This window comes from Myripristis murdjan, chromosome 5 (genome assembly GCF_902150065.1).
Source record: "Myripristis murdjan chromosome 5, fMyrMur1.1, whole genome shotgun sequence".
NCBI lineage: Eukaryota > Metazoa > Chordata > Actinopteri > Holocentriformes > Holocentridae > Myripristis > Myripristis murdjan.
In genome coordinates, this window is record NC_043984.1 from 5,605,112 (window position 1) to 5,630,598 (window position 25,487).

Sequence of the window (25,487 nt, forward strand, 5' to 3'; positions counted from 1 at the left end):
ATAGTATAATGACTTGACCAAATTGTTATTTTAAACTTCGGTATCAGACGAGAATTTAACAATTGGCATATCCCTCACCCAAACCTTGACTCATATCCACACCCTCACATCCCACACTCCCCGCTCACACACGTACACACACATTCACTTACCTGTGCACTTTCTGCTGCTTTCGTCTTTCTTGGAGGAGCTCATCAGCTTGCAGTTGAAGTTCTCCTCCCAGTACTCGGCGAACCACACATTTCGTCTGTTGTTCTCCAGAGTCCTTGACGTGAAGTATGCATCAAACCCTGAAAGTCAACGAATAACAGGTCAACGTAAGAAAGGAAGCTTGCTAATTAGCTTTTTAAGGATCGTAAAGACCATCACACAAGCACCGGACCATGCACAGAATGTGATAGAAGCACTGAAGCTTGAACAACAATAAGAAACAGAGCCTGTTTTTACCAGTGGGCAATATGTGGGAAGCACTGATCTGAGACAAGTTTGGCTCTTAAATTATTGGCTTTGTACATTACATTTTATATTAAAAGAGCTGTTAGAGTCTAGTTTACCCTCTGAAAAGTCAGTACAATGCCAGCACTCAAAAATGAAACAGGCATCAAATGTGAATAAATCAGCGGCAAAAAATGAAATAACAAAAAAAGAAAAGAAAATACACAGTGACATTTGTAAGAGCTGGTGATGAACTAGGTGATTTTTGTGGCACTGTAAATAAGAAATGTGCCCAAAACAACTCAAATGCCTCCCAAGAAGTTCCACTGTCACAAACCGTCTGAAACCCAGAAATAACAATATAACAGTATTTCAAAATATTTTTTGAAATGATATATATAGGCCTATATAGAGAAATGTATAGGCCTATGACGGTGCAAGTTTTGGTTGGAAAGTATAGACTTTTATCTAAAAATATATTTTAAAAAAAAAAAAAATCGGGGAAAATACTTTTTTTTTTTACAGGACAAAAGGAGGAAAAGTCAAAGAAAAATATGGTTGTTTTCATTCTATGGGTTTTTTAAGACCAAAAAAGAACAAAAGTGTTTTCAAAGGCCAAAGTAGCATTTTTTAAAATAATTTTAAAATAAAGGGTCAGAGGGTTTAATAAAATATTTCCAAATTAAAGCCTGCCTCTGGACTCATGGGTTTCAGAGGGTTAAACAATGTTGAGGTAACTTTTTGGGCGCTTCTGCCAACAAAGTTGCTCAGTATATTGCCGAGTGTATCACAGACCAACCATCAACCAGCCCAGAGAGGCAGAATACTCAGTATAGTGAGTAAGTATGAGGATAAAGCACTTGGCAAGACACGTGAAATGACTCCAAAATGAATAGATCCAGCCCTGCCACATCATACAAAACCTATAAGAATGTCATCTTTATGATATACTTTATAAAAACCTATTCTTATCTGGACTACTTTAGTGTGAGAAATGGAGAATATATCAAGGAAAAACATTAATGATAGACGTTGGACACATTTTTTATCTTTTTGACAGCTTTGTCTGCCCCACTCTGTCATTCAGTCCCTCACAACAGCCAGTGAAGGAAATTGAGTTAGAAGGAGAAGAGTCCTTTATCTTAAGAACTCCACTTAATCATGTCCCTACTCTCCCTATAAGTATTGTCTGCAAATTGATAGGCATTCGATGCCTTCTCTCTCTGTCACTGATACTGGTGAGATGTCCTTGACACTTTGTGATGATGTCACTGGAGCATAAATTTTAATCATTTCTGACAGGGTAAAATTAGGATCTTGACCTCTATAAGTTTTGTTGAATCGAGTGGAATGAAGAGGATGAGTGAGTGGGGAAATGCATGTCTGTCTGGAGAGGTGGTGGGTTCAAATCTGACATAAAAGAGTTAGAGAATAATAGAACAAAAGAGAAGTGTACTTGGGGGAACCTGAAAAGACTCCATTACAGTAGGAAATCTGCTTCATAATTCACTTGGCTATGTGATATCTTGGTAAGACTTGCTGATAGCCTTTGTCACACAGTAACTTCAGAGAGGTACAAGCTAGAGCTTGTGATTGTTGGCCAGGCATGGGTAGTTTGTCTTATAAGGTCTCAGACAGGGCAACTCTCAAAGCATATGAAACCATCCACAGTATCTAAAGCCAGGCACACACCATATGATGTCACCATATGATTTAGGCATCCCACACAAAGTCAAGACTGGCATAAAAACAGGAAATAGTATGAAAAGGTTAGCATGTCATATCTAGACATCCCTAAGCAGAGTCTGGGACCATCTTAGAAATCCGGTCATTTTCCAACATGTTGGAAATTTGTGTTGTTGCTTGTGTGTGTGACAGAGTACAATGATTTATCACACTGGCCAATTAGATTGCACATAAATAAAGATGATCCTCTTTTTAATGTCAACAAGTCAACTGACACTATGCTAAGTATTTACACTGGACAGGCTGATATAAACTTAAATATCTACACTGACTCAATTGTTAAAGTCAGCCAATAAAAATATTAACATTAGACAATCCAAATAAAGTATTTTCCCACATACATGTCTAGCTATTACTGCTGCAGGGTTTTGACTAGCATATTCCTGCAACAGCTGGACATGGTACATGTAAAAAGTGGTGCATGCATGGTGGCTTCCTCTCTACGTATTTTGACTGACATGGACACGGCCTGATTTCAAGTCCCAGTCTCCAAAGGCTAGAGAGGAACAACTGTTCTGGTGTTTATACTGATGGAACAGCAGATTTTTGAGAAGAAAAATAAAGCCAGTTTTTCTCACACTGATAAACTCTGTAAAATGTAACACTAGAAAGAAAATTAACTAGCCATATTGTAGGGAAGTGAGGCTGTGAACATCAGTTTTCATTCACTCAACATTAGTGTGCACTGGTAGCCATTGTAGAAGTCTCCTATCATGTGTCTGTTCTACGTCATCTTCATCATTTCAACCAGTCGATTCATTATTAGAACTGGCGCAGCCCTACACATTATTCTGGGAAGTACAGTTAAATAGGCATAAAGCTTGTGTCATCAAAAGGACACAAGCTGGCCAGGTTATTTTTGGCTCCTGATGTCTCAAAAGACGTCTTAATTAACATTTTTCCTCATAATCAGTCTTTGGAGCAGAGCAATAATGCAACGGTATGCACTGTTTGCAGTTGAAAAAGTAGGGTTTTCACAATGACTGCATCTGAATGTAACCTCAAGGGTGAAAGCAGTGTTTGATCTTAATATATATATAGATCCCTGATGGCACATAGCCTACTTTATGGAGCTTATATTGTCAGATCTCTGAGTCTAACTTCAAGTCCTGAGGACAGCAGCACTGCCTTTGAATAGAATAACAATCACGCCCACTATTGTCTTATAAACACAATGAACAGATGTTTTATTAATGTGCTGTGCAGTCGACTGAAATTTCCTTTCTCTTGTTTAGCAGGTTGTATTTCTTCATGTCGGTGTCACTATGCTGGAATGCCTTGTACCTGTACTGAGTGTTTCAGCAAGGCTAACAGCCCTTGTTATAGACACCCTCCCACCCACCCGCCCCCCCGCCCGCCCGCCCGCCCGCCCGCCCGCGATCACCACTGCCTCTCCTCAAGCTCATAGCTGTGTACTCGCTGACACAAACTGCCATAGGTAGCGGGCTGATGGCCAAAAATATAATTGAAGATTAATTACGAAGAAATAGAACTAGCAGGCATTAGCTTATTGGGTCTTGCAGGGTGAAATCTAATTTTGTAGCAGGCCAAATTTAGCCCACACACCCCACCTTAGCCCACCCTGGTATAGTATAGTGGGAAAAAAGAGAGAGATTTCTCTATTTTTCAGGTATGTAGCTTCACCTGCAGGGAATTCCCTGATGTAAAATGCCATGTAATATTCCATCACTGTTCAAGTCATTAGTCTTGCAGAACCTTGTCACTGCAGACCCAAAATACTATGACTATAATGTCAAAATACTGCTGATCTTAGAGAAGCTAATTAGGTGAAGTAGTTATGCCGCAAAATAGCCATGTTTTGACAGCTGGGCGTACCTGGTCTCCCTCAACATACTGAAAGAGATTTGCTCCAAAACCAGATATCCACCTTGTGCAAAATGTGAAACCTACTCTTATGAAATTCCACCAATTACAGACTTGTTAAAAGATAGTAGGCAACTAAAATCATCCAAGTTGACAAGTTGATAACAGGTCAACACTATGGCTATACAGAGATTTTTAACGATGAAGACTGGGTTATGATTTGTTTTTCAAAGTAGATATAGAGTACTTTGAAATAAAACTCTTCATTTTTGCCTGATTCAAAATAGCACTCGCCTGTGTGAACTTGTGGCCCTGCAGGCGTTTTATCACAGCTGGCAGCACAGATCAAAAGAGAATCACTGCGATGTTGTTTTGAGAGAAATTGAGTGGCACGAATAATGAGCAAAGCCGGGATACCCATGTTCGACCATGCGGCGGAACACAAAGGTTAGCGACTTCACCTTTTTGGAGTTTGGTTTTTGCGGTTCTAGTTCACTGAGAAATGTCACAGGTTTTCCGGGTCAGCGATTTCAGCGACATTGCTACAAAGATAGTGTCGGGCTATTGTGACACGTTATCCCAGTGAATTACCACTTCCACAGCGCCAACCACTGTGGAACCCAAAGTCTGAGATTTTCCGGGTCAGATACTGTTCCTGAGTCGGCTGTGATTTTGAGGAGCTGGATCTGCCACTGTTAGTGACAGCATGGCTGCATTGCTCTGTTGTTGTTTTTTTCCCCCTTTTCATTTCACTTTGAAAGTGATGTCAGTTTGAGAGCCAATTTCAACCTATTTCCAGTAGAAACAATGTTAGAAAACAACAACTCAGTGGGTCCTTGATTCTAACACAAGCCGCAACAGCGCATCAAAGACTGTTGTTCTGGAAAAGACCCAAAATATGAAAGAACATGAGATAACAATAACTCTGGCAAACAACTTTTTTTTAATTATTAAATAATCAGCTATTGAGTGCAACTGAAAGCAACCTATTAACAAAGCGCTTCTCTAGCATTTGCTTTGAACTTGTGAACCTGTTGTCCTCACTCTAACCTAAAGCCTCTTCATAACGGCTGCCATTACAAATTACATAAATTACATCTGTGTGAGTGGTGCAGATGCTGGGAGAAGAAACAAATGAAAAAAAAAAGTTGTTGTTTACTTGCCTAACTGCCAGTTATCATGCCTGTAGTGCTCTATTGGTACAAACAGCTTTACAGTAGGGATCTCACTAGAATGTGGGCATGTCTCAGGAAGTTCAAAGTTTTCTCTTTGCATTTAGTCTGCACAATAAAATTGTGCATGAGAAGCAACAGCAATTCTCAAGGCTGGTTTCAAGCCCAAAAGTTTATGTTCTTAGGCATTTTTTTTTTTTAATAAAAAATCAAGAAAGAATGTGTATGCTCTTTTTAGATTGTAGAACCGCCTGCAGTGGATCAAATTAGACTCCGCAAACTTAAGTTCTGGGAGGAAAAAGGGCAAGAAGAAAGCAAGAAGAGGGAGAAAGAGAAGAAGTGTAATGTAAAGACCGCAGGAATATTGTGACATGTTGTCCCAGTGAATTACCAGTTCCACAGAGCCCAGCAGTGCGGCCAGGCTGGGATTTTCTGGGTCGGATGCTACAGCGTGTCTGAGCCTGCTTTGTGACCACAAGAAGACCACAACATAGCCAAGACCGGTGTCATCTTCATTCTTTAAAAACAACGGCCAATTTGCCTTCAAAACAATCTCGGACCTCATCGGCTTTCTGACGACAGTTGAACCTCGACGGCCAGTTTTTGGGGTTTTCTGGCATAGCTGGAAAACAAGCCGGAAACCGTTTCTGTTTCTCCTATTACAAAAGCCGAATGTTTCTCGGACAAACACAAACGTTAACGAAAAACACCACGCTTCATTTAGTATTGATGGAATTGCAAAGTGTAATTTACCATGGACAAACGTGGGCTGGTAAGCTAACTGCCGCTAGGTAGTTAGCATGCTAGTGTAAGAAGAGATTTATTTTTGAGGACATATTCACCAGATTGCCTTATTTTGTATTGTTTATTATTTTGAGTACAGATAATTTAATTAATGGTCACTGCATTTATAAATATTGTGTTAAGTTGTTGAGTTTTTCATTTGGAACTATGTGGTGTGGTGCGCATTGCGTGCACGTAATTTGAGTTGTGGTTAGGATCGGCGGAGTGATGCATAAACTGGGGAGATGGCAATTTTTGGTTGTGAGTTGTCAGTTGTCCTTCTCTCTTTGCTCCGGACAAAATAAAGTGGTTCGAGTGGCATGAGAGAAGTTGTCCCCGTGCTCTTACTGCACCCACAGCCCTCCGATAATTTAGACAATAGGTAAGACACCCAAAAACCCTGTCTTGCCCTAGCTTACCCACTGAGCTTACTCTGAAAGCCATTTTTTGGCCAACCTGACTGATATTCCAGTGGCACACGATGTTAATGAGTACGTTTACATGCACACCTTATTCCAGTTCGGCTCAATATTCCGGTTAAGGTAACTGCACCGCGGCAACTGGAATATTCCGTTTACATGTTACTTGGCATGCCCCCGTGTTTCGGCGTATTCCACTCTCTGACGTAATGCGACACTCAGCCGCGGGGGGCAGCAGTACGCGTATAGGCGTCTGGTCTGCCGGAAAAACAGACGAAGAAGTCTTCTTCCTCGTCTTCTTCTTCTTTTTCTCCTTCTTTTGTCGCTATTTCTATGTTTTCTCCCGTCGATATACTCCGTGATATTTAAGTCTTTCATTAGCTGAATGCAGACTGCAGTCTCCTGGCTCTTGCTGCTGTTCGCCCTGCCGTTTTCCCCGCTTGCAGGTAACCATAGCAACAAAGACGCCACAGAATTCCCTGTGAGTCGAGCATGCGCAGTCGTGACTGAATATTCCGGTTCGGGGAGTTTTCCGACTAAGGTGGTTACATGCCCCAATATTCCGGTTGGAACAGGAATATTCCAGGGGGCTTATTCAGAATTCTCTCCAACCGGAATATGACCTTAATCGGGTTCGGTGCGTGTTTACATGACACGTGCGCAACCGGAATATTGCGAATATTCCGGTTAATACAGGAATAAGGTGTGCATGTAAACAACGGCCAATTTGCCTTCAAAACAATCTCAGACCTCATCGGCTTTCTGACGACAATTTAACCTCGACGGCCAGTTTTTTGGGTTTTCTGGCATTGCTGGAAAACAAGCCGGAAACCGTTTCTGTTTCTCCTATTACAAAAGCCAAATGTTTCTCGGACAAACACAAACGTTAACGAAAAACACAACGCTTCATTTAGTATTGACAGAACTGCAAAGTGTAATTTACCATGGACAAACGTGGGCTGGTAAGCTCACGTTAGTTAGCATGCTAGTGTAAGAAGAGATTTATTTTTGAGGACATATTCACCAGATTGCCTTATTTTGTATTGTTTATTATTTTGAGTACAGATAATTTAATTAATGGGCACTGCATTTATAAATATTGTGTTAAGTTGTTTAGTTTTTCATTTGGAACTATGTGGTGTGGTGCGCATTGCGTGCACGTAATTTGAGTTGTGGTTAGGATCGGCGGAGTGATGCATAAACTGGGGAGATGGCAATTTTTGGTTGTGAGTTGTCAGTTGTCCTTCTCTCTTTGCTCCGGACAAAATAAAGTGGTTCGAGTGGCATGAGAGAAGTTGTCCCCGTGCTCTTACTGCACCCACAGCCCTCCGATAATTTAGACAATAGGTAAGACACCCAAAAACCCTGTCTTACACTAGCTTACCCACTGAGCTTACTCTGAAAGCCATTTTTTGGCCAACCTGACTGATATTCCAGTGGCACACAATGTTAATGAGTACGTTTACATGCACACCTTATTCCAGTTCGGCTCAATATTCCGGTTAAGGTAACTGCGCCGCGGCAACTGGAATATTCCGTTTACATGTTACTTGGCATGCCCCCGTGTTTCGGCGTATTCCACTCTCTGACGTAATGCGACACTCAGCCGCGGGGGGCAGCAGTACGCGTATAGGCGTCTGGTCTGCCGGAAAAACAGACGAAGAAGTCTTCTTCCTCGTCTTCTTCTTCTTTTTCTCCTTCTTTTGTCGCTATTTCTATGTTTTCTCCCGTCGATATACTCCGTGATATTTAAGTCTTTCATTAGCTGAATGCAGACTGCAGTCTCCTGGCTCTTGCTGCTGTTCGCCCTGCCGTTTTCCCCGCTTGTAGGTAACCATAGCAACAAAGACGCCACAGGATTCCCTGTGAGTCGAGCATGCGCAGTCGTGACTGAATATTCCGGTTCGGGGAGTTTTCCGACTAAGGTGGTTACATGCCCCAATATTCCGGTTGGAACAGGAATATTCCAGGGGGAACTTATTCGGAATTCTCTCCAACCGGAATATGACCTTAATCGGGTTCGGTGCGTGTTTACATGACGCGTGCGCAACCGGAATATTGCGAATATTCCGGTTAATACAGGAATAAGGTGTGCATGTAAACGTGCTCAATGTCTAATTTCCGTCCAAAAGTTACAGTCCTCAAGTCAAATTACCTGGTTGAAAGATGCTACATGTGGGAACTGTTGATTTGTGAGCTAGCAGCACACAAACAGTCAGTGGCTGCTACATGGCCTCTGCTGTGGGCTGACAGATACCTCACACCACCAGAAGTGTGAAGACCTCAGATTTCAGCTTTGACATCTTAACAACAGTGACTTAATTAACATCCTGCGCCCTGCTGAAGCACTTGTCTTGAACTGGTAACTTTGCTGTCCTCACCTGAAACATCTTCATTATGGCTGCCATCAAAACTGCATAAATTGCGTCTGCCTAAGTGGTGCTTATGCTGAGAGAAGAAACAGAAAAAAACAGAAAAGAAGTTTGCTTCCCTAACTGCCAGATACCCTGCTTTTAGTGCTCTTTGGTGTAACAGTGATACAGGAGGGACCTCGCTGTACAATAGCATTTTAAAAGTTTTAACTCTTCTCCAAGCTGCATGTAGCCGCCACAACAAAACGGCACAAATCCTTTCTAAACCAAAAGTTTACATTCTCAGTCAAAACCGCTTTGCTCAACAAAAATAAATAAATAAAATAAAAAAAAATATTATTTATACTCTGAGCTGTTTTGTTGTCGCTTTGAGTCCATGCCACACGCCTGCATTTTGAATTAAAGTATAGAATTACTGTGTTTATACTACTGGGATACTGTCAATGATGTATTTTCAAATTCTGCCGCAGTGGATCAACTTCAAGTCTGCAAAGCTAAGTTCAGAAGGGAAGACGAACCAAAAAAAAAAAAAAAAAAAAAAAGAGGAGGACAAGGGTACCAACTCAGGATTATCAACTCAAATGTGTCTCTCCAGACAAGAGGCGCTTGCTGAAGCTGCCACTCTGACCCCATGATCAGAATGATTCATCAGAATGTAATTTGGCCCAGTACATTTCCGAGCAGGCCTAACATAATTGCAGGACATGCATAATGTAGAAGTCTTTGAACAGAACCCAGAAGAAGTACCCCCCCCAACTCTCTCATGCTGGGATGCAGTATTGATTAAATAGCCAAGTTTAAGTCTTGCTCCATCTACCCCTTCAGACACTCTCTCTCTCTCTCTCTCTCTCTCTCACACACACACACACACACACACACACACACACACACACACACACACACGCATCTCTCCCTGTAAAATACATCCCCTACTCTTTAATGACACCATTAATGGGAATCTCTCTCGTTGCCTAGCTCAGTTTGTCTTTCACACCTCTCTGTCTCTTTCACTTTTTAAGTGCCATCTCCAGTCCCGCGCTCCTCTCTCCTGTCAAGAGGGCTTTTCATGCACTTAATTGGTGTATACACAAAAACAAATAATGGCGCACAAGCTTTACTTTGTGGTAAAGTATTAGTATATTTTGCCTGAGACTCGTTGCGCTCTCAACTGCATGTCAATTAATCTGAGATAAATGGGAACTCAAGTCAGGAGACAGAAAACAAAATAGACTACCAAGGAAGTACACAAACCTACAGTGACACTGAAAACCAACTTTTTTTTTTTTTAATGAGGCATTGATGTTCTTCCACTCTGAGGTCTGATGCACTCGCTCAGTGACGCTGAGGTTCATACGCAATGATGTGAAATACAAGTGTCAGGTAGGAGCACAGTAATCCTAATTGGGAGGCAGAGGAAACAGAAAATGGGCCCTCAGAATGACTGCAATATGAAGTATTGATTTTGTTCGTCCCTCACGTTGGCTCCTAAAGTCCAGTGGCTTTAAAATAAAAAGTGACCACATTTGAGGAGTTTCATTCCACTTCAAAAATGCAACATCTTACAAAACATGAAAGTCATTTTGGAAAAGCTGTTGTAAAAGGTTATGGACTACTTTAACAACTTTGTCTATGAAATATAGACATATTCAGCATGGAGTTATCTTATTCTGTTTCATGTACAAATGGATAACTTTTTTGTATAGAAAGTGTGTGGAATGAAAACTTTTGTATCCAGTACTTCATTATAATCCATTTGATGAATTCCAAACCTCCTTGATACACTGACCACTGAACATTCAGCTTGAGGGAAAGTTACTTATCAGAGTAACTACTTAATTAAGTAAGTTACTGTTACTTAGTTACCTTTTATTAAAAGTAACTTGTTATAGTACTTTGAAGTCAACCACACTTTAAATATGTATTTTGGTGATGTCATCACCACACTTACCTTATTTGAGAGAAAACACACACACACACACACACAACACAGCACAGGAATGGGAAGGGACGGGATGGGAGCAGCTCCTCTGGGACTGGGATGGGACAGGATTTTTTTTTTTTTTTACTGTGTCATGAGATTGGGACTGGACAGGAGTATGCCGATTTTTGTGGGACATGGCTGGGATGGGGTAAAAAACTACTCCTGTGTCACCCTCTAACTGGGACCACAGAATGATTGACTTATTTATGATTTTACTCACAGAGCTTCTCATATCTAGAAAGTGTAATGATGCAAGCTTGCAGATACAGGGACACAGAGCTACTGTATAGCTGAGAGCTATAGTCAGCCAGTTATAATGCACAGTGACGCTGAGTCGGTGAAGGGCATAGAGGGATTCGGTTCAGCATGTTGACAGCAATCAAACAGGTTCCTGTGCTGTTTCTTGAGAGGCAGTGGGGTGTGATGCGTCATTAATCAACATATTGCTGAGTCATGTGGTATGGAAGCTCAGCATATACCTTGCGCATTTAAAATGTCACGCTGTAGGGTAGGGCAGTCTTGTCTTGGTGGCTCATTTGGTTAATGTGCTCATTTACGATGTCATGTGTCCATCTCTGACTGCTAACCTTTTATTGCATATCATCCTTTTCTGTCATTCACCTTTCCTCTTTCATTCTGCACGGCAGTGATGCTATTAAAGAAAAAAAATGATGTGGAACTGCAAAGTGCAGTTTCACACAGATAGAAAGATCTTGTGAGCTGAGGTCACTCCTGGATAGCCACGATGGTAGCCAAGCGTGAGGCGGCCATCCTGAGAATAGACTGTGACGTGTGTGCAGTGATCACTGGTGTGTAGCGACCTGTTCTGTTAATCCTATCACCCCAGGGCACAGGGCCGCGTTAAACCACTGCGATGGTCATCACGAACACCCCATGTGTATGTCTGTGAGTGTGTGTGTGTGTGTGTGTGTCCTCAGACTGTCCTAGAACACGATAACTGCTTGCGCTGGCGAGGTTTAGAAGTAGCCATCTGGTGCTCAGAGGCTGGTGTTTGGAGCCATGTGAGCAAACCTGTTTGCAGCACTCTCGCCATCCAACTTTACAGTTTGCAGCCTAAACAAACATCTGATGGTACACTGATAAAAATTCAAAGGGGGCAGGGGAGCTCCCTTCTTGGATCAATAAAGTATCAAACTATTATCATCAAACTAAAAGGCATCAAACAACATACACCCTGCCTCTCCCACTTATTGATCTGAGAAACTATGATAGTTCTCCTTGTGTTTGTTTCTCTAGCCACCATCTCCAGGTCTGCTCTCATGCCAAACACCTCTGCCCACCAGGCTGACATGATTTGCTGAGTCTCATCACTGGCTGTGCAGCTCCTTAGTGCATCTCAAATGCTGCTGCAGTTGCCAAGTGCCTGAGTGAGCCATCGAACCTTTTATCAGACATCAATACCGAGTAAGCATTTATATGGCATCTCAGCCACGGAGCGTTTCGAAACTCTAACCCCGGCAACACCGCTCAGACCAACAGTTATTTCAAACTAATCTATTAGCAGTTGCAAGTACTGTGACATTTTTGTAAATGAGGAATGTGAACATCATTAAGAATCCGAGAAAATCTTTGCCAAAGGCCCATTTTGCTCGCTGAAATGTGTAGCTAACGTTTTTTTTTTTTTTTTTTTTTAAACCTTACTAGAGGCAGCCACTGTAATAATCAGCAAGCAGCAGCACACCCTGCTACTCTTGTCCTCAGCATTATTCTAAATGTGTGTGTGTGTGTGCTGCCAGTGTTTCTTTAAGTGCATGATTGTGTGTGCATACTAGCAAACCCTACATGAAAGAAGTTAAAGATTCCACTGAGGGGATGGTGAGTGTCAGGCAAAGGAGGTGGCTCTGCAAACCTGGGATGCTGCAGTCTGTTGTGTGAATGTGTGTGTGTGTGTGTGTGTGTGTGTGTGTGCGCGACTCAGCAGTGTTCCTCACAGACAGGCACCAGGTGACTGCATTGTATCAGGCTTAAAGTAATAGTTGAGTGGTAAGCGCAACCTACTACACAACTTTTACATTGGATCATTTAATGAATAACTTCATCAGATGTCAACTCTCGCCTTTTAAAAGACATATAAACAGGTCAGGGTAAGTGCCATTGTTAAATACGCTTTATATTCCTCATTTACTATTCTTCTTTGCTTATTTTCAGCGGTTGTCTGTATTCCAGTGATAGTGCACTCTCCTGGAGGGCTGTAGTCTAAGTTAGATGTTTTTTTTTTCTCATGTTGGGAAGCAGCAAAATGCAAATAAGTCTGAAATCATGCTTTGCTTAAATAAACAGATTGACCATCTTTCTTCGGGGCTCTGCTAGTTTATGTGCATGCCTGCTCACTGAATGACTGAATGAAAATCTGAGCTAAGCCACACTGTCATATCTCATCACAAAGTTCCCTTTATTCCTCCTGCAGTATGACTGGTCATGATAATGAGCAATTAAACATTACTTACAGGATAAATTCAGCAATTGTCAACTCAGGCAGTATTAACATATTGATTGCCATTATTTTTAATGGTTGCCTACACAGAACTTTGACAAGACACTTAGCATTGTGCTCCAAGTTCTTGCAAGTTTTCACCACGGTCCAATGGGGCAAACAGTCACATGAGTTTTATACTACTTTTTACAGCGACCGCTGTACATCCCAAACAGCTAAACTTCCACACAGCCACAGAGAGCAGTTTGGAAAGTTGTAGGTAGCCTAACTTAGCAGTCAGCAAATTATTATTGTAAATACCAAGTAAAACCTGTTGGAACGCATACTTTGCATTGCACCATTCTTTCTGGTGGACAATTTCAAGACATACAACTGTGTTATAAGGTGTCTGCTTAAAAAAAAAAAAAAAAAAAAAGAAGAAGAAGAAGACATTTATAATGGGGTTTGAGGCTATTGGATCGTGCTGGGTGCTAACAAGAAACAGAGTCATTCCCATTTTCCCAGGGTCCTATGCTCCCCAAATTTATATAGCACATAATGACAGCATAATGAAGGGTCTTTTGTTATCAGGGTCCTATGTTCCCCAGTTCTACATATGTGCTCTCCCAGGGACCTATGTTCCCAGAATCCTCTGTTCCCAAGGTCACATGTCCCTAGGGTCCTATGTTTCCAAGGTCTGTTTAGCACCTGGAAAAAAAAATGTTTCTCTATTCAGGGAGGGTTAGGGTTAGGGTTAGGGTTAGGTAGAGTTAGACTCAAGGTTGGGGTTATGTGAGTTAACAGAATATTGAACTGGGGAACATAGTACCCTGGGAATGTAGGGCCTCGGAAACTTAGGACCCTGGGAACACGGGCTGGGTTGAAAAATACCCCGAACCTATCCTTCGAATTTGTGGTTTAAAAAGTGTAAACTCCTCTGCCTTTAAAAAAAAAAATCTGTTTTGTTGGCTGCCTCTCTTGTACTTTATCAGACAAACCCTGATCCTTAACTGATACATTTACACTTGATATAAAGCAATCATTCAGCTTACTGAGGTTTGCAGTGCAGTATTAAAAAAAAGGTGGTAAGACAGAGCTGTGCAAAGATATAAATGTACAGAGGTTTTGTGAGGTGGCTGGGGAATGCACAAAAGGGTGCATATTTTTGTTCACAGACTATCTGGGCTGCGGGGTATGTGATTTATCTCCTAAGGTATATGGTGTATGTGTTACAGGATACAGAGAATTTATGAAGTGGGAAGGGAATATACACAAAAGTGCACAAAGTGTCAGCATCAGAGCCCTTGCTAGCTCAAGGTATCTAGCTGCTGATGTTGTTCCAGTCCACAAAGTGTTAGACAAATGTTTTAAGAGGTCCTAGTTGCGTATTTGAAGTTAAAATATACCACATTTGGGGGTGTATCACTATGTGAATCCTCCTTATTTCATTTTTTTTTTTTTATATATTTTTATTTTTTGGACAAATATTGTCTCTCTATTTGGAAGCCTGAAGTGAATGATACGATCTGTTACACCTAGAGATTTCTTTTCTCAGTGGGGTGCTAATGAAAGATGCAGTCGAACTGTTTCCCCCCATGGCCAATTGAATTGAAAACAATGCTTGAGTTGTGGGTGGTGAAGTGCTACTTTCTGCTCCCGTGGGAAGCCACTTTCCTCAGGCGCAGCTAAGAGAAAATATTACACCAGCTATGAGTAGTCTCTACTCATAGCCAGGTCATGTTCATTTCAACCACAGGAAAAGATGTGCATTGCAAGCATGTACATGTTTGTCTTGCGTGCGCTGATCTGTATGCATGTTTGTGAGTTTCAGTGCGGTGTTTGCTTTAGGGCAGCCGAGCGGTCTAGGCTGTGCTCTGTAGCTGACCCCACAGTCTGAGCTCCAAGGTTCAACAAGAGCCTGCTCTCCTGAAATTTCCTGAAATGAGCATGTTGTCTGAGAGTGCAAATGCATGTTCTGTGCATGATTGCATGGACAGAGGCATGAAGGCAGAAAAAAGCCCGTAGCAGCAACAGCAACATATCATGGAGGATGAGAGTATACATTTACCTAACCCCGACAGCCTGAGTTCATTCTCAGCTCATGCCGAAAAGCTTCTTATATGAGAGAAGCAAGTGAAGAAAACCTAACCCAAACCTTAACCAAAATGCTGCAGTTTTCTAATTTTAACCAAAATGGTTTTACTTGCCTAACCTTAATTATAAGTAAAGCTTTATTGCTTTTTTAACAAGCCTTAAAAGCAGGAAGACATGGTATTAGATTGGATACAGATACTAGGCAGAAATTGCTCTTATTTAAGGTGTAACATGTTTGGATAACTGGATGATAATAAGTTTTTATTTTCATTTTGTATTTATATACACCAAAATTAATAAAATCACTGGTTAGGAATGATTCCTCTGCCATTGCCAGAGAAATCAAATGCTCTTTTTTTTTTTTTTTTTTTTTTTTTTTAAAGGGAACAATTGCCCCCATTGCCATACCTTATTAACTCTGTTTATCTTGATATATGGTGCATATTTTCCTGAGAAATTTGGCTATGGGGCAGTCTCATAATTGGGTCCACAGTTATAAGGCTGAATGAATAACATTTGTTTCCTGCTTGTAGCACCATCCTTTATCTTTGAGCAGTTAAAATGCAACAGGAAGGGGGGCTTTTCATTCCAAAACATACTATGGCCCGCAGTGATCCTCTGCTTACTGGACGTCCATCAAACTGGTCACTCTCCCTTCGTTATTATCAGTCTTGCTGGCAAGACTGATTGGTTTGATCTGTACATGGTTCGTGTTGCATGTTTATATTGATTGTTTTTTTTACCAAAATTAAGTACTCCCGTGTATTTTTGCAAACTCATGCAGGCCCAAATGATTCCAAGTGGGACACTGTCCTTCCCCGCTGGACAGAATAATCTAAAAACTCCAAAACAAGTAGCCAAGCAAACAGAAGCTATCGGGGGTCACAGCTAAAACTGAAGCCAAGCTGTGACTCTAATGGCCAAAACAGCCAGATAAGCTGCCAGGGACAGAGCCAATAAACAACTGAAAAAAGTCGATTAGTACCCCTTATTTAGCTGTGCCTTGAGTAGGGAAAACAATTGGGGAAAAGTCATTTAGTGCCCTTATTTAAGATAAGGCTAATCCTTAATTTGAAAAGAAAACAGGGACTTGTGTTGTGAGAGTGGTTCACATTGGGATGGTACTGAAGACACAGACATGCTGAAACACAAATACTCTTAATAAAAGCCGTCTTGGACAAAAAAAAAAAAAAAAAAAAATTAAGCTAAACTAAAGTATAGGAGTGTGCCAGTGAATAGATGCCAGGTGCGTAGACTACAGGGAAAACAAAAAGCTGCCACACTGCCTATCTGGAGTGTACTGAGTGGGTATTTTAAGGGCTATGTGAAGCAGGTAAGGTAAGTAGCAAGAGGAATGGAGAACGGTGGGAGCAATATGGATGGCAGAGCAGGGAAAAGCTAATTTATGAAATGAGAGATGGAGTGAGAGACAGCAAGAACAAGAAAGAGAGACCCAAAGAGACAGCCAAAGTTTGGTGTGAAGTGAGAGTGGGGATGCTTAGCGTGATCAGTGTCAGTGCCTAAGCGTCTTCTCCTCCCATCTCCTCGTCTTTTGTCAGCTTAGCGTTCCCTCTCACACCGGTGTCAGTAGAATCCATTGTGACAGGCTGCCACAGAGCATTCCCACTGAATTAGCTAACAACTCCGGAAAATAGCCTATCCGCGGCACTGCGAGCCATCCAACCACCGCTGCAACAAACAGCCTCAGAGCCAGAGCCACGCAGGACTGCAGAGCCAGCCTCTCCCTTTCTCATTCACAAAAACCAGCTGAGAGGGCAAGAACGAGGTGAGATTTGGCAAATGTGTCAACACTTGGTAAAGTCATTCCATTAAAATCCCCATGACACAGAAAGATAGACATATTGGGAAATTCTTGTGTTCCAGCAGCAGGCTGTCCAGACATTGCACAGGAACAATAGTCGATTACACAAAATCTACTTCTCAACACTGAAAGACATATATCTTCAGAAAAATTAAACACAACAAGTAACAAACTAAATAAAGTGGATCAATACAAAGAATATAAGAAAAAAGGAAAACTTCTGAACACCGCATAAGAGTAATAGATAAAATATACTAGTGTATCAAAAGAATATCTATAGACCCTTCACCTTTGAACCTTTGCATAAATTATATGTATAATGAAATATATCTTCAAAATATCTGTAGAATAGAATATGTATGTATAGAATAAATGTATACTCATAATATATAATTTTAATATCATTTCCATTTGGAGTCTTAATCTCTTGATTTGATGTGTTTCCTGTTGAAGCAGGATGTTTGGGCGGGACATGGTGTAGGGAAGGTTCAGTCACTAGTGCAAACCAATACAATCAATAGGATATCATTTTGGGAGAGAGACACAATTTTATTTGAAGGCATAGTGGATAGAGAGAGGATGTTTAAAGATTTGTAAAAGTTTACTGGTTGAAATTTTAATTTACAGCCACTAGAGCAGGATCATGTCACAATTTAAGATACAGTCTGTGTATAGGCCTATGTAATGTGGTTAAAACTGGAAGTGGGACTCTTTTTTAATTTCCATTATTTAGTTTTATTTCAATTTTTAGTTTTTATGTAACCAGGTGAAACTGGTTGTAAAACAGTAAACAGTGTTCAGCCCTTATAACTCTGCAGAACTGCATTTGAACACATGTTTAGATAATATAGCGTGCATTTCCTATTGAATTAGCTGTCTTTCTGTTAAGGCGACACTGTCACTTTAAGAGCAGCTTGAGGGAAAGTGCGCGAGAGTGCGAGGGGCCCATCTTGGGTTGGTGCAGGCAGAGATCGCAGCTCTTGAGAGAGAGAGAGAGAGAGCTGCCCTACCTGTGAGCTGTCGCTGGTGTTTCAGGGTAAATACTCCCCTATATTATGGTGAAACATGATGTTAGTGGGCTAATCGGGTGGATCTCACTGTGATGGTTGTGTGATGTCCCCGATGTTTCAGGGTTTGCAGTGCGAGCGTCGACTGGTGCTCTGTCGTGGGTGCGGTGCACTGCTGAACGGAGTGACGGCGTAGGTTTGCATAAAATGCTAGAACCACATACAGTAATGTGAATTGTGAATGTTTTATGGATTTTGTTGATCATAATGACATTTGCTGGTTGTGCCTAATACAGAGGGGAGAAAGGTGCCAGGTCCAGCCCCGCACGGTTGTCCTGGTGTGCGTGCTACACTTTGAGTGAGTTGAATCACTGTTAAGTGGTTTACAGTTTGTTGCTGTATGAGAGGGGTTTTGTTTTCTTTTGTTATTAATACATTGTGTAAAGCACTGTATCTCCAAATTTGCACTGTGAAATGTTCACTGTGAAGTAGGATTTTGTTAACTAAACTTGAGTGGCCTTGTCGCATGATGTGCTACATCTTGTTTATTTTTTATTCATTTATTTTGTTTACCAGGTTTGAAAGGCCACTACCGTTGTCTATAGAGAGAGAGGGAGTTGTCTATACAGCGTTGTCTATATTTGGCGTTGTTTAAATTACACCATTTACTGTTTTATTTCACCGTGTATTTCAATAGACAACCGTCTAATACTCTGACTGTTTACCGTGTATACAGCTGAGAGAAGATATACAGGGAAAGAACATATGTATAAGAGCAAAAATTCAGTTTTGTCCTTTTTGCTATAATTGGAAAAGTGAAGAAACTGCTTTTTCTTTTGTTTTTGTTGTTTCTTTTTATTTATGTTTGGAATTGTCCCACAGTGAAACCTTTATTTCATTCCCTGAATTCCAATAAATTAATGCTGTGCCTCATTGTGGGTGCAGTCGTGAGAAAAGATCCCAAATTATTTTGTGTGCTCTGTGCCTTTACTCATAACCGGGCCCCACACATTTTTGGTACCAGGAGTGGGGTCTCTCTAATTGGCTTTGGGGAATTTTTGGTAAGACAGGGACAGAGATAGTTAGGTTTATAGACAACGGTAGTGGTGAAGAGTGGTCCAGTCCTGGTGTGAGACGGGGTGACGACTGCCTGCCTGGTGTTCCTGGAGTGGCTGGTGTACCAGGACCGGAGGGGTGTCTGCATCGTCGCCGTGGACTGCTGGAGGAGGAGACTGCTGGCCAGAAAGAGATTGTAGCTGGCTGTGACTGTGTTATCTTGCTGTAATAAAGACACTGAAAAAAAAAAAAAGGGGGACATTTCAGGATGTCGTCAGACGAAGAAGGTGCGGCTGCTCCCAGGGCAGGAGTTAGCCATGATGAGGACGGCTCAACTGCTTCACTGAATGGTGATGGAGGTAACCCATTGGTACAGTTGCAGACACAGATTTCGGAACTGAGCAGAAAACATGATGCAGTAATGGCCAGTATTGCTAACCTGGGCGATACCCAAACAAGGTCTATTGTTTACATTCCAAGAGAGAAACAAATTGTACCTTTTAGTGGTGAGCCAGGGAAAGATGTTCACACTGTGGATGAGTTTATAGAAGAGGTGGAAAGGGTGATCAGGGCCAGGGGTCTACGGGGAGGGGACCAACTCGACTTCATCCTCTCACTGTTAAAGGGCTCAGCCCTAGAGGAGGTTAAGCTGTGCATGGGGGGACAGACAAAGCAACCCAGTGATCTGTTTTCATACTTAAGGGAAGCCTTTAGGGAGAAACGCACTACTCCACAACTGTTGCATGCTTTTTATGCCCGCAAGCAGTTAGATGGTGAAGACTTGCGAGACTATTCACATGCACTCTCACAGCTGCTTAATTCTGCTCTCCAACAGTCTCCTAATGTAGTAGCTGATGTACAGCTAGCGCTTAGAGACCAGTTCATTGAAGGTGTGCGCGACTCCACCCTTCGGCGTGAGTTGCGTAAACTTATTAGAGAGAAGCCTGAGTCTAACCTGTTTGATGTTCGAGAGGAGGCACTGATGTGGACCCTTGAAGATCGGCCGCGTGGTACTAATGTGGCGAGAAACAGAAATCTCATAGGCGGCAGCCTGGATGAAGGTTCACGAAAAGCAGACTTGCCCAACAGTACACAGAATGATTTGACAGTGACTCTGCAAGAGGTAGTTAAAATAATTACACAGCAGGGTAAGGCTATTAATGAGTTAACCAATGCAGTCCGTGAACTCACTATGCGCAATGCTAATTCAGGAAGTGACAGCAAGGGTGTTAGACCTAGAATCCAGCCCAAGTACACCAATGATGGTCAGCCAATCTGCTTGCGGTGTGAAGGGGTTGGGCATATGGCAAGACAGTGCCCAGGGCCACGTAAGCCAGGTCCGTCCACTGCCACTCCTAGTCCTGCAGTACAGGGAAACGGGGGCCCTCCATTGCTATGAGCCGGGCAATGCGAGGCAAGTCAGAAGGCTCAACTGACACCCTAACCAAAGAGCGCTTTTTAAAAAATGCTGTGGGCGAGTGTCCAGAAGTTGACATCCAGATAGGCGGGGTCCCACTTAGGTGTCTACTAGACACAGGAAGTCATGTAAGCACTCTGACGGAAAGCTTTTTCAGAAACCATCTTCATGGTGGGGATGAGGATATGCACAGTACAGCTAAGTGGCTTAAAATAACAGCAGCCAACAAGTTACCACTGCCATATTTGGGTTATGTGGAGCTGGACATACAGGCAATGGGGCTCACCATCCCAGAGTGTGGTTTTTTGATAATCAAAGATGATGACAGCAAAGAGACAGATCCATCTCCACCTGGCATTATTGGAATGAACATTGCTAAACGGTGCAGACAGTTGGTACTTGCCGAGTTCGACACTGCTCTTGGGGGGGAGTTGGATTCTGTCTGGAGAGAGGCTTTTCAGCGGGTACAGCAGGCAGAGCTTGTGGAAAAGATGTCCACGGCCCGCATAGCCGGCCAGCAAAAAGTGCATGTGCCTGCTTTGTCAGTAGCCACAGTCTATGCAAGGGGACTGAAGAGACAGTCTGATGATGACACTACTATGCTGCTGGAGCCAGGAAACGCTCCACTGCCTGGTGGATTGGTGGTTGTCCCTACTGTAGTGTCATCTAACAGTCAGGTGTTCCCAGTCCAGGTAATTAACTTTTCCCAGGAAGATGTTTGGTTGCCCCCTAAAACTAGGCTAGGTGTTCTCAGCCAGTGTGAGTGTGTTGAGGGAGACCCCTATGAGGTGAAGTTTCAGCGTATTTCTGCTAACCATGAAGAAGTGACTATTAACCGGAAAGACAGCCAAAGTTCTGACAGTGACATAAAGAGCTTACTGGACCGCCTGCACATAGGAGGCAGCCCTGAGCAGCAGGCAGAGCTGGGAGCTCTCCTCAGGAAGTATGCAGATGTGTTTGCAGTCAATGATGAGGATCTGGGTTATACTGATAGGGTGAAACATGAAATCCCCGTGGTGGACGATGTGCCGGTCTCTCAGCCTTACCGGCGTATACCACCTAACCAGTATAAAGAGGTCAGGGAGCATATTTCTGAACTGTTGAAAAAAGGGGTGATTCAAGAGAGCTCCAGCCCCTATGCGTCACCAGTTGTTCTTGTGCGCAAGTCTGATGGAAGCCTGAGACTATGCGTAGACTACAGGAGGCTGAACTCAAAGACCAGGCGTGACGCATTTCCACTTCCACGCATTGATGAAAGTCTGGATGCTCTGTGTGATGCAAAATTCTTCTCAACCATCGACCTCGCAAGCGGATACCATCAAGTTGCAGTACATGAGAAGGATAGGAACAAAACAGCGTTCACCACGCCATTCGGCCTGTATGAATATCTGAGAATGCCTTTTGGGCTATGTAATGCGCCGGCAACGTTCCAACGCCTGATGCAGGCTACAATGAGTGATCTGGTCTTTCAAATCGTGTTGGTCTATTTGGATGACCTGCTTGTGTTTTCATCGACGTTCAGTGATCACTTGGTGAGGCTTGAGACAGTCCTTAAGAGGTTAAGGGAGACAGGGCTGAAAGTCAAAATGGAGAAGTGTCATTTTCTCCAGCCTGAGGTCAGGTTTCTGGGTCATCAAGTCTCGGCTCAGGGCATAGGTACCGATCCTGACAAAGTAAGTGCAGTGAAACAGTGGCCCATCCCTAGGACTGTAAAGGAGCTTAGGTCTTTTCTGGGCTTTTGCAGTTACTATAGGAGGTTTATAGAGGGCTTTTCCCAAATCGCAGGTCCTCTTCATGATGTTGTAAATGCTTGTGTCAGAGAGAGTAGCCAGGCCAGGGTTAATCAGATGTTCAGGGCAGCCTGGACACCGCAGTGTCTGCTAGCTTTTGAGCAGCTTAAGGAGAAGCTGACAGGTGCCCCCACACTCGGCTATGCAGACTTTTCCCAGCCTTTTATACTGGAGACAGATGCTAGCAGCCTAGGTTTAGGTGCAGTCCTGTACCAAGAGCAGGGAGGTAGGAAGAAAGTCATAGCCTATGCGAGCAGGAGACTCAGAGGGGCTGAGAAGAATGATCAAAACTACAGTAGTATGAAGCTGGAGCTTCTTGCGCTCAAGTGGGCGGTCACAGAGAAGTTTAGGGGTTATCTTTTAGGGTCCAAGTTCACCATCATCACAGATAACAACCCATTATGTCACCTCTCCACCGCCAAGCTTGGAGCCATTGAACAGCGATGGGTTGCTCAGTTGGCTGTATTTGACTTTGATGTTAAGTATCGCCCCGGCCGATGTAATAATGCAGCTGATGCTCTCTCCCGGCAACCAGCAGCCAATGAACCAGAACCTTACAGTGAAGATGCAGAGTATGATGGATGTATAGCCATATGTAACACACTCAGGACAGGCACAGCTCTAGACCTGGACTTAATTGCAGCAGGGGTTGAGTGTTGTCAGATACGCCAGCTACGTGTATCTAAGACAGGTGAGACAGAGGTGAGTGAGGCAGCTCAGGCTAACACTCCCACTTTGCCTGGATATTCTAAAACAGAGCTCCAGGGATTTCAGGCATCAGACCCAACACTCAGAGTGATAAGAGAGTTTTGGAACAGACAGAGGAAACCCACCTACCAGGAGAGGTTGGGTTTAACAAAACCTGTGCGCTCCTTGCTGAAACAGTGGCCACGCATCAGAGAAAAGGATGGACTTTTGTACCGTGTTATTGATGATGTACATATTGGAGAATGTCACCAGCTGTTGTTGCCTACCTGTCTGAAGGAACAAGTGCTCAAGAGTGTGCACGATCAGATGGGGCACCAGGGCATAGAACGAACACTGGGTCTGTTGAGACAGAGATGTTTTTGGGGGGGTATGCATGAGGATGTAGAACAGTGGGTTAAGAGATGTCAAAGGTGTGTGTTAACAAAAATGCCACAGCCTAAGATTCAGGCACCTCAAACTCCATTCTTAGCTACCCGCCCGCTGGAGGTGGTTGCTATGGACTATACCACACTTGAACGTGCCACGGATGGTCGCGAGAATGTACTCGTGATAACTGATGTTTTCACAAAGTTCAGCCAAGCTTTCGCCACGCGAGACCAGAAAGCAGACACGACTGCTAAAGTCATCCTGAAGGAATGGTTCATGAAATACGGGGTCCCAGAACGCCTGCACTCGGATCAGGGCAGAAATTTTGGAAGTGCAGTAATTGCTGAGTTGTGCAAGTTGTATGGGGTGAAGAAAACTCGCACGACGCCCTATCACCCCCAAGGGAACCCACAGTGCGAGCGGTTCAATAGAACCCTGCATGACCTCTTGCGTGCGCTTCCCCTTGAAAAGAAACGGCGTTGGCCTGAACACCTTTCAGAGCTGGTGTATGCATATAATGTAACACCACACTCGACCACAGGCTATTCGCCCTATTATCTACTGTTTGGAGTTCACCCACACCTTCCAGTTAATGCCCTGTTAGGCCAAGAGCAGGTGAGGGATGAGAGGCCTGACTGGTTAGCTGTGCACCAGGAGCGTTTGCGAGAGGCACATGAGAGGGCAAGAAAGTGTGCTGAGAGGAAGGCTGCGGAGAGAGTGGCCCAGCAACAGGAGAAGGTATACTGTCCACCTGTTGCCCTGGGACAGCTGGTGTATCTCCGCCACCGTCCACCAGGAAGGAATAAGATCCAGGACGCCTGGGCAGCTACTGTGTACAAAGTGGTTGACATCCAAGGGACTACATATGCAGTGGAGCCACTGGAAGGAGGGCAAGTGAAAAGGGTGCATAGGTCCAACTTGAGGCCCTGTGTGGAGCCTGTGCCGATGGAGAGGCGTCGTCGCCATGCAGCCTCTCATGTGGAAGAGCCTACCCTAAGCCTGGAGTCAGACACGGAGTCTGTGGAAGAGGAGTTTGTGATAGTGGAGGACGTCAGGTATCCAACTGCCAAGGAGGTGGGAGTACTAGAAACGGAGGATCCAAATGTGATAACTGATGAGTCAGAGAGTGAGGATGATGTGGCTGGGAGTATGGTGGGAGGTGAAGATGTCCCCGGGCAAGATGCCAGTGACACACTTCATGACCCGGAGGCGAGGCCAGTGCCTTGCCCTCACCCCACGCCAGAGAGTGTCAGCTTGCCAGCTGATGAATTGGTGGCCCGGCCTGTGCCCGCTCCAAGAAGGAGAAGGGAGGGAAATGTTAGTGTAGATGCGCCCATTCCTCCGCCACGCAGGAGTCCGAGAGCAACAGCAGGGATACACAAAAACCCATTCCACTTACCCAGGTCAGCCTGCAATGCAGTGTCAATTAGTCCAGCTGTGCTTTCTCAGGTGTTGGCAGGCATGGTTCTCTATACTTCAGGAGCACTTCATGGGCCATTGGATGTTTAATAAGTCACCGAGGACGTTGACTTGTTAGCAGGGGAGAATGTAACCAGGTGAAACTGGTTGTAAAACAGTAAACAGTGTTCAGCCCTTATAACTCTGCAGAACTGCATTTGAACACATGTTTAGATAATATAGCGTGCATTTCCTATTGAATTAGCTGTCTTTCTGTTAAGGCGACACTGTCACTTTAAGAGCAGCTTGAGGGAAAGTGCGCGAGAGTGCGAGGGGCCCATCTTGGGTTGGTGCAGGCAGAGATCGCAGCTCTTGAGAGAGAGAGAGAGAGAGCTGCCCTACCTGTGAGCTGTCGCTGGTGTTTCAGGGTAAATACTCCCCTATATTATGGTGAAACATGATGTTAGTGGGCTAATCGGGTGGATCTCACTGTGATGGTTGTGTGATGTCCCCGATGTTTCAGGGTTTGCAGTGCGAGCGTCGACTGGTGCTCTGTCGTGGGTGCGGTGCACTGCTGAACGGAGTGACGGCGTAGGTTTGCATAAAATGCTAGAACCACATACAGTAATGTGAATTGTGAATGTTTTATGGATTTTGTTGATC

The 25,487-nt window shown here is 43.4% G+C and overlaps 1 protein-coding gene across 2 annotated transcripts in view; it reads right to left on the reverse strand.

The window, feature by feature from the left end:
* Positions 1-25,487, reverse strand: part of grm7 (glutamate metabotropic receptor 7) — a 291,232-nt gene that overhangs the window by 95,366 nt on the left and 170,379 nt on the right. For both annotated transcript variants that reach the window (XM_030051920.1, XM_030051922.1), the window contains exon 5: positions 153-290. In XM_030051920.1, the coding sequence (XP_029907780.1) occupies positions 153-290 (138 nt within the window). The remainder of the gene's footprint in view (positions 1-152; positions 291-25,487) is intronic.